At 51.1% G+C, this 10,330-nt stretch overlaps 1 protein-coding gene across 1 annotated transcript in view; it reads right to left on the bottom strand.

Moving 5' to 3' along the window:
• The window catches only part of adgra3 (adhesion G protein-coupled receptor A3), a gene marked incomplete at its 3' end in the record, with an annotated part of 28,710 nt that overhangs the window by 978 nt on the left and 17,402 nt on the right, over positions 1-10,330 (bottom strand). The window contains 10 exon segments of the mRNA XM_084487531.1: positions 331-489; positions 977-1,012; positions 1,014-1,136; positions 3,643-3,792; positions 4,296-4,488; positions 5,025-5,189; positions 6,033-6,246; positions 7,911-8,071; positions 8,244-8,315; positions 8,606-8,677. Of these exon segments, the coding sequence (XP_084343657.1) occupies positions 331-489; positions 977-1,012; positions 1,014-1,136; positions 3,643-3,792; positions 4,296-4,488; positions 5,025-5,189; positions 6,033-6,246; positions 7,911-8,071; positions 8,244-8,315; positions 8,606-8,677 (1,345 nt within the window).

Here is a 10,330-nt window from a genome sequence, read left to right as displayed (position 1 = left end):
GAAAACCTCTGAATCTCCATTTGGAGGGAACAAAGCAGAAAGGCGAACATAAAGAGGCCTGCCTTCATATAAAGTCAAAAAAACGGATGAGCGGTGTCAACACCAGAGCCGTTATCACACCAGTGACATGATGGTGCTACAAGTGATGATGACGGGTGATGCTGATGATAATGGTGCTTTACTGACAAGTCCGTTTTTTATTGTATCTTAGATTCGATTTTCCTTATTTATCCAAACCTAAAAAAAACACAAAGTAAAGTAAAGTGACGATGAAGAAGAAAACAGCGGTGACGAAGGCGACGACGACGAGGAACAGCAGGCCCCGCCCACCTTGTGCAGGATGCTGGCGAAGGCGTTGGTGGCGTTGCACTTGAAGGTGAGCTGGCGGTCCTGGCCCGCCGGGCCGGGCTTCTGGAAGAGGACGCACGCCATGCCGCTCCACTCGCCCGCCCGCACCGGGTGCACCTCCAGGGCGATGTTGGGCGACGTCTGGGGAGTGGGGGGGGGGGACGACAAAGAGTCATGCTCCGACGACCGCGGTTCGTTGACGCTCCGATCTGTGTCGTTTTTTTATACTTTTTTTTTTTTATCGGAAGGCTTCCTCGTTTCTTCAACCAGATAAATGAATCGCATAAAATACATTAATAAGTAAATATATAAATAAATAGCACTGCGTGTGTGAATTATTGTCCACACACCTTCCTTCATTCAATAGTTCAAAATCTTTTTTTACAATAAATCCATGAATAAAAAGCACCGTGTGTGAAAAAATGTCCACAAAGTGTACTTCATTCAATCATTTGAAAAAAAACCTTATCAAGTAAGCAGTTCGAAAAAAAAGTGAATTACTTCTAGAATGACTTAGTACCAAAATAAATGATTTTTTTTCCCTTTTCCTATCCAGTGTGTGTTGTATATGGGGTTAAGGAATGAGGGCGGAGCTTAGGCCCGGGGGGCGTGTTTAGGAGGGACTGACCAATGAGAAGGCCTGCGCGTTGACCACCAGGTTGGACTGCGATCCTCTGCAGGCAGGAGACGACGCGGGTGCAGGCGCGGGCGTCCCGCTGGGCCACCCACAGCACCCGGTCGTCTGCCAGCATCAGGTTACTGGCCATGCTCACCATCACCTCACCCAGCTGAGGGAGGGAGGGGGAGGGAGAGGGGGAGGAGGGGAGAGAAGGAGGAGGGGAGGGAAGAGAGGGAGGGAGGGGGGGAGGGAGGGAAGAGAGGGAGGGGGGGGGAGAGAGGGAGGGGGGGGGAGGGGGGGAGGAGGGGGAGAGAGGGAGGGGGGGAGGGAGGGAGGGAGGGGGGGAGAGAGGGAGGGAGGGAGAGAGGGAGGGGGGAGAGGGAGGGAGGAGGGGAGAGGGGGGAGAGAGGGAGGGAGGAGGGGAGAGAGGGAGGGTGGGAGGGAGAGAGGGAGGGAGGGAGGGAGGGGAGGGAGGGAGGGAGGTGGGGAGGGAGGGAGAGAGGGAGGGGGGGAGAGAGGGAGGGAGGGAGAGAGGGAGGGGGGAGGGAGAGAGGGAGAGAGGGAGGAGGGGAGAGAGGGAGGGAGGGAGGGAGGGAGGGGGAGGGAGGGAGGGAGGGAGGGGGGAGAGGGAGGGAGGGAGGGGGGGGAGAGAGGGAGGGAGGGAGAGAGGGGGGGAGGGAGAGAGAGAGGGAGGGTGGGAGAGAGGGAGGGAGGGAGGGGGGGGAGAGAGGGAGGGGGGGAGAAGAGGGAGAGAGGGAGGGAGAAGAGGGAGGGAGGGAAGAGAGAGAGAGAGGGAGGGAGGGAGGGAGGGAGGGAGGGAGGGAGAGAGGGAGAAGAGGGGGGGTAGGGAAGAGAGGGGGGGGAGAGAGGAGAGAGGGAGGGGGGGGAGAGAGACGGAGTAGGGGAGAGGAGTGGAGAGAAGGGGAGAGGAGGGAGGGAGGGAGAAAGAGAAGGTTTTAGTACACACAGAAACATTACTTTATGGATCCTGGAGGAGATTATGTGTTACAGCTCAAGCCAGAACCAAAAGCAAATTTAATCAAATATAACAACTGAAAACACAAAATAGTTTCCATAGATATTAACCATGGATAAAATATACATCGAACCAACAACGGAATGTAATAAAATATGCTTTAATGTAAAGTACAAGTATATGTTTCTGAAGCAGAGAAAAGTAGGAGACGCTATAGTGTGTCAGGTACACTGCAGGTACATTGCCCAGGTCACCTGGATATGATTACTGTTAAAATGGCAGGGTTCAACGTGAGCGAGTTAAACTGACAGTGCAGACTGCAGACGCCCTCACCACTGCCTGCTCCATCATGACCTCATAAACCCCTCACCCTGCACTCTGAGTCACTCTCGATGAAGGGGTTAAAGGACTAAACAGTAAACAGTACAGAGTGAACCCCAATGCTGCCATGCCTCCAGGCTCTTATATACGACCAGACCAGCTCTTATCGGTGTGTTCTGTTGTCACCATGAAACAATGCATAATAACTGCAACTGCCGACGACACACGTCGATAAGAGGAATCAATGTATGGCGGGTAACCGCGGTAACAAGACCAGACACCAGCGGGTTGAGTGAACAACATTGGGGGTTGGGGGGGGGGGGTGGGGTCCCACATCAATCATAGACCCCCGCCTTAGGGGGGGGGGGGGGGGGGGGGTAATGAAAATGAAGACCCCTAGGGACTACAGGGGGAGATTATGCAGTGTGTTCGTAGGCATATGTGTGTGTGTGTGTGTGTGTGTGTGTGTGTGTATGCAGGCGTGTGTGTAGTTATGTTGTGTTTGCATATGTGTGTGTGTGTGTGTGTATCTGTATGTGTAGGCGTGTTGTGTGTGTGTATGCATATCTGTATGTGTAGGCGTGTGTGTGTGTGTGTGTGTGTGTGTAGGAATGCATGCGCGCATGTATGCGTGTGCGTGTAGCATGGCGAGTGCTTGAAAGAAGCAATTTAAGTTGCCTTCGCCTCAAATGTGGATGTTGTAATGTAATCCTACCGTTACACACGGCTGAGTTTATACTATACGTTCAAATGAGGGCGTCAATCAAGACAGGAGGGAAGTGAAACACACTCAAAGGACGTACAGGTAGGAGGTAACCCCACACTCAGTGGACCCTCCCCTCGGTGTCACTGGAGGCTTTCAGACCCGACCAGGTGCGCCCGACAACACACGCAAGAGAACCAATCCAACACACTCAAAGTCATCTCCTCACCACCTGCTCCCCTCCCACCCTCCCTCCCCTATTTCCCTCCCTCCCCTAGTTCCCCTCCCTCCCCTTCATATTAGATCGTATCTCATCCACGCACACATTGTGATTCCTGACCAGGGTTCTCTGGCTGGAACAAAGCGCCTTTGTCTCAGTGGTCTCACCACCGTGCGGATATTAAATCTCAACAACAACACAAAGATCCATTGTGGTCTGAGGAGACGCAACAAGGAACTCTAATCTCTGCCTCCTTTCTCCCCAGGAAGAAAGGAGGCAGCCCCAATTAAAACACTAGGAGCAAATTTACTGTGACTATCTCCACGTTATCAACTGAACTAATCAAAGACCGTTTGGCCTCTGTGTGTGTGTGTGTGTGTGTGTGTGTGTGCGCTGTGCGTGTGCGTGTGCGTGTGTGTGTGTGTGTGTTGTGTGTGTTTCGGAACGTCGCTCACGTCTTTGAACTTCTCGGCGAACTTGGAGAACTTCTCGAACATCTCGGCCACGAACACGATGTCCATCTTGTCGGAGAAGTTGGCGGCGTTCTGCGTGTAGACGAGCAGTCGGCGCGCTCGCTGCATCACGTTGGTCTCGTTCAGCGGCATCTAGAGCGGGAAAATAAGAGATTCAAATAATGAAGTTTGGCGCAAAATTTCGGGTACATGAGATTTGTTATTGATTTTACTATTGGCTCTCGCTTCAGATATGTGACTCGCAGAAATCGACACACTACAGTACACCAGCTATGCTACACACACACACACACACACACACTACAGTACACCAGCTATGCTACACACACACACACACACTACAGTACACCAGCTTTACCACACACACACACACACACAAACACACACACACACGACAGTACACCAGCTATGCTACACACACACACACACACACACACACACACACGACAGTACACCAGCTATGCTACACACACACACACACATACACGACAGTACACCAGCTTTACCACACACACACACACACACACAAGCTTTACCACACACACACACACACACAAGCTTTACCACACACACACACACACACACACACACACACACACACACACACACACACACACACACTCCTCTGCCGGTACCTGGTTGATGACGTTGAGGAAGCGCGTGATGTCCTTCTGGTACTGGCAGAGGGAGTAGTCCTCGTCGGCCCAGGCCCCCCCGCGGTCGCAGCGCCGCCACGCCCGCTGCAGCTCCCCGGGGCCCGCGTCCCCGGCCGACAGCGTGCGGCTGCAGGGGAGGTAGGCCGTGATTCCGGCCAGCGTGCGCGGCCACCTGGAGACCAAAGCTCAGGGTGACTGTGTGTGTGATACGTTTTTATTTTATTTTATTTTTTTTATTTTTTTATTTTTTTAAATAACTGAAATCAAGAAAAATTAATTTTGACTTGTGAGCGCAATGCATCAACTAATTCCGTAAGTGTGTGCTGTATTTAAATGTATTTAAAATGAATGAAAAGCATAAGAGATGGTTGGTGATCGGTTACGGCGTGGATAAATCGGGCCACTAGGGGGAGCCAAAGCCCTGGGCAACAAACACACTCAATCAAAACGGTCTACCTAAACCCTTTCATGATGAGACGCCATCCTGCATCCTTCCAAGGTTATAAAATAATGCAATAATCTCAAAATTAACACACAAATAACCGTAGCTTAAAATCAGAAAAAAAACACAATTGAAAAATCGAGTTGGTAGCGCAGTCTGTAGCTCTGCCACCACAGTACACTGTGTGTGTGCGTGCGTGCGTGTGTGTGTGTGTGTGTGTGTGTGTGTGTGTGTGTGTGTGTGTGTGCGTGTGCGTGCAGTCTGACCTGAACTCCCCCTTGTTGTTGGCCAGGCGCTCTGGCGTGCAGTACTTGGCCGAGCTCTCCAGCACCACGATGTGCACCGTGCGGTTGGTGTTGCCCCGGCTGGTGCGCACGCGGCACTCCCAGTTGCCCGTGGAGCCCGGCTGGATGTTGGAGATGGTCAGAGCGCTGGAGGGGGGGGGGGGGGGGGGGGGGGCAGATCGATACGGGCCTTTTGATTAGCGCTCGAATGTGATATTGATTCGTTAGCAGTTTAGTATCGTAGGATTCATGGTGTTCAAGGGGTGTGGGCGGGGGGGGGTGAGGGGGGGGGGGGTGGATGCCTGTGGACACCGGGGGTCAATCCCGGTGCCTTTTGGCTGCGAGTCAAACACACTAACCACTACTACACTATTCCACCCCCCCCTGCCCCCCCCCCCCCCCGCCCCAATAATGAGGAATCATGAGTTGCAGGCAGCAGCTCTGGGTTTAATCAGGTATGGTGGGAATTGAGGGAAGAAGATGGATTTAAATGGATTTAGAGTCAAGTCGGGGCAGGTTGTGTTGACTCAAATTAAGTGAATTAAGCTCTGTGTAAGAGCCTCCGCGGGCCTCCCAGAGAGTCAACTGACTCCACACACTCGCAAACAACTACTGAGCCCTGTGTGTGTGTGTGTGTGTCCGTATGAGTATGTGTGTGTGTGTGAGTATATGCGAGGTGTGTGTGTGTGTGTGTGTGTGTGCATGCGTGTCCTTATAGGCATATGCGTGTGCGTGTGTGCATATGTGTGTGTGCCTGTGCATATATGTGTGTGTGTGTGGTGTGTGAGATGTCTGTGTGTGTGAGCATACGTGTGTCAGTATATGTGAGTGCTTGAGAGAGTGTGTGTGTATGTGTGTGTATCCAGTGCCATGCACGTGTGCACATGCATGCATGCCCCTTGTGTGTGTGTCCGTCCGTGCGTGTGCGTGCGTGTGTAAGCCCTGTGTGTGTGTGTGCGTGTGTCCGTCCCGTGCCTGGCGTGTGTGTACCTGGCGATAAGCGAGCAGTTCTGCACCATGCTCTTCTCGATGGCGATGCCGAGGGCGGCGTCGGGCTCCACGGCGCGGCCGTCCTGGTACCACAGCACCTGCATGTCCTGGGCCACGAAGGAGGCCTGGCACTGGAAGGGCAGGCTGTCCCCCTGGAACACCACCTGGCGCTGGGACGGCGTGAGCAGGAAGGAGGGCAGCTCCAGCGGCGCGTCTGCAGGAGGGGGGGGGGGGGGGGGGCAGAATGCACTGCAGGGTTTGACGGGTGGTTTCAAAAGGGGTTTGCGTTTCGCTGTAAAAAGGTGCCATGCTGGGTTTCCAGTTGGTAGTAAACCAACTTATTAAAGGGTTTCAAATGTTTCTGAAAGTCAAATTGTTTCATTTGGTTCGGTTGTTTCCCGTCATGTCGAACGGCGTGGCTCCGAATGATTCAAGACGTCACATGTTGGATGCAGTACACAAAGGGTTAGTGTCTTTATAAAAAGGTGCGACGTCTGGGTTTCGGTTGGGTTGAATCAGAGTTCACCTAGACCCTGCATAGCCACCGCCTCCCACCCACTTATTGTATGTTGTACGTCCTGGCACTAAATGTACACACTTATTGTATTTTGTACGTCCTGACACTTAATGTACACACTTATTGTATGTTGTACGTCCTGGCGCTAGTACTTAGTTGTGTAGCATCTTATCCTAGCTGTCTGTTTTTGTGTACAGGGAATGGGTTAACCTGACAATTGTTAGTGCTTGGCACTTGGTTCTATGAACATTCTTACTGTACCGACAGTGATATATTGTTTCTCTTCCTTCTGACAAATGTACTTATTGTAAGTGGCTTTGGATAAAAGCGTCTGCTAAATGCCCTGAATGTAAATGTGAATGTAAAGTGTTTCGGTTGTTTCCCGGTCATGTCCCACGGCGTGACTTTGAATGAAGCCAGACGTCACGTCAAGCCAGATGTCAGGAATCAAACCCAAAATGTGTGTGTTGGATGCGGGTCAAACATTCAACGAGAGAGTCTCGAGGAGCCAGACCGACGTTAATCATAACCACCGCGCCTGAATTCACAAATCACAATCGCTTCCTGTCCTTTAGTCTGCAGTCTGGTCCCTGGACCGGGACAACGAGAGCTGGCCAAACAGTGTGTGTAGCGTAGCGTAGCATGGTGCTACCTGAGCTCCCACCATGCAGCGCAGAGTATCAAGTAACCAGCCCACCGGGAGACACAGGGGGAAGCTGATAAGATAAAGAGCACAAACTAAGGCAGCGCCTTCGTTTGCACTCCTCCTAGTGTGTCATTGCACAAGCAGGGCGCTATCACAGCAGCCTTTTTCCATGTGGGATCGCCGGACTTTAAAAAAAGGCTGTTTCACAATGTTGGCACAGGCCGTGTCAGTAGATTATTCATGAGTTCATTCGTCGTTTTCTCCCCGTTTTCAGCTTCAGCAAGATATTTTCTAAAGGGCGCTGTGATCATTTAAAATCGATTCCCAAGTTAATTATTAACTTTAGACTCTGAAAAATCGTCCATAACTACCACCGACTGAACTTCCAAACCATTATGCATCACAATGGGCGGTCGCCAACGCTGTGAAACCATCGACTGAGATTACTAAGAATCTGCAGGAATCTGCAGGAAAAATGCTACGTTTTCCTCGGGCTGACCCGATTTTGAACGTTTGTACTCTTGGGTACGATTAATATTGGGGTGTCGAAACCCCTTGCCCTGCGCGTGTGTGTGTGTGTGCCTACGTGTGTGTGTGTGTGCCTGCATGTGTGTTTGCCTGTGCCTACGTGTGTGTGTGTGTGTGTGTGTGTGTGTGTCATTGTGTGTGTGATAGTATGTGCGCGCCTGCGTGCGTGTGTGTGTGTGTGTCGTACCACAGGTGAGGGACTCTGGCTGGACGTCGGTGGCGAGCTGGCCCTTGAGGGAACGCGGGTACGAGCAGCGCGTGTCCTTCACCGTCACGCTGCGCTCCGTCACCCAGCGCTGCAGCCAGCGCAGGCTGCAGTCACACAGCAGGTAGGGCGTGCTGAACTCCCTGCGACACACACACACACACATCATGTTAGAGCCATACACTGCATACAGTAACACCAGAGACTAGGGTGACACACACACACACAGTGTGTGTGTGTGTGTGTGTGTGTGTGTGTGTGTGTGTGTGTGTGTGTGTGTGTGTGTGTGTGTGTGTGTGTGTTCTTGTGTCTCACAGGTTTTTCAGAGACACCAGGCTGTCAAAAGTCCCCTGAGCGACGGAGGAGAAGATATTTCCAGAGAGGTTCCTTGAAAGGAAAGAAGGAAAAAAAAAAATACGATTTATAATATTTTTTTTTCCATGTTGAGAGAAAGCAGCCAGACAGATACATTTAACACAGCCTTGCTTAGATTGCCACACCACTAAGTTCAGCCTTGGAGTCTGTGACACAACGGGCCAAGTGAGGGGGTGGTCAAAACAATGGAGCGTATTCTAAGAACAAAGCAAGGCATTTAAACTCAAACATGGGTTCCTTTAGGCTAACGCTGCACTCTGGGCTTCCCGGTGACTAGTCTATAAAGGGATGAGACCACTCACAGTCTGACCAGGCTCGTCAGGCCCTTGAAGATGTCCACGTTCAGACAGCCGATGCGGTTGTTGGACAGGTCCCTGCAAAAGGACAAAAAGTAAACTGTTAACGTTTGTACGGAAATGTACATTTACATTAAGGGCATTAAGCAGATATTTTATCCAAAGCTGTCGCTATGTTAAGGATGTTCATAGAAACAAGCACTAACAATCGCTAGGTTTACCCATTTCCCGTATACAACAAAGATAGCTAGGTTAAAATGCTATTTCTAACACTCTGAGGTAGGCGGGGGCAGTTCCATTCACCCTTGAAGGCCAGTACCGTCGTCTTGAGTGTGATGAGCTACTACAGGGAGCCAGTGGAGGCCACGGAAGAGGGGGGGGGGGGTCACTTGGTAACGCACACGGACATCTAGAACCTTCTATTGAAGCTACTGAATCACTACTGCTTCAGGTGCTGTGAGAGGGTTAGCAGAGTAAAAGCACGACAAAAGTACGTGTTTTAAGTGGACGGCCCGTTGTCCGTGCTAGGCTGTCCACCGCCCATCCCCGTCACCGTGACGATGAGAGGCTTTGGCGCAAAGTCTTTAGAAATTCTGCTCTGTCAGATCTACACCTTTATGTTTTAGGGAGATTTCGGGCTTTGAGTGAATGCGCCTCCGGGGGAAAGAGAGCGAGAGGTGAACTGAGGAACGCCACGCATCAAAAAAGACAAGAGTTACACTCGGCGAGGGTGATTAATGGCGGCTGATTAATGTCAAACACGCCAAGAGGTGTGTGTGTGTGCGTTTGATCCCCGGCTGGATGAGACGTGACAGTATGTCTCTGGAAAGCTCTCGCTCTCTCTCTCTCTCTCCCTCTGAGAAAGACAGTTATAGGACACACACACACACATGATCCCAGCGACCTAACATGGAAAAAAAAAAGAGATCACTCCTGTCACTTTGAATTATGCTCAGGGGTGCAGACATGTGAGTGTGGTGGTGGAGGGGAGACTGTGTGTGTGTGTGTGTGTGTGTGTGTGTGTGTGTGTGTGTGTGTGTGTGTGTGTGTGTGTGTGTGTGTGTGTGTGTGTGTCCCGCCGTAACTCAGTGGCGGTTTGGGGTCCACTTTAGTAAACATTGAGCTAATAGAACTCACTGTCCGCCCCCCTTGAGAGAAATGTCATGCTTCTTTCAAACAAAACGTCAGGCCTGAATAAATCAAAACGGAGAAAACTCATTCACCGTCTGAACGCAAGGCATTGTGGGTAACAGTCAGCTCAACCTCGAAATCCAAAAAAAATTGATGATTCGGTCATGTGACTCCTTTAGGGTAGTTGCGTGCACGTCCAAAACAAAGGGCGAAACTAAAACTAATCCTTTCTTAAGGGGGGGGGGGTCAAAAGAGGCATAGTGAAAACGCACGCATGTATTAATTCAACATCAGGGTAGGAACACGGAAGGAACCGGATTAGCAGGCAGAACCACAGAGATTTCACAGTGATATCCAGCTGTGTAAGGCAACGGTTGGGAAAATGTTTACATGTTTAGCGCCACTGTGTGCAATGATTTTTTTCTAATAATCTCAGTAAACTGCAAATCGATATCTGCGTCGTTGTGTGGTATTTCTCATCAAAGCCTGACTGTAAATTAGGCCCTACTGTGAGTTAGCCCTACTGTGGGTTAGCCCTACTGTGGGTTAGCCCTACTGTTAGCCCTACTGTGGGTTAGCCCTACTGTTAGCCCTACTGTG

The sequence above is a fragment of the Micromesistius poutassou genome, assembly GCF_964030765.1.
Source record: "Micromesistius poutassou genome assembly, chromosome: 23".
Classification (NCBI taxonomy): Eukaryota; Metazoa; Chordata; class Actinopteri; order Gadiformes; family Gadidae; genus Micromesistius; species Micromesistius poutassou.
This window is presented reverse-complemented; position numbering and strand designations above follow the sequence as displayed.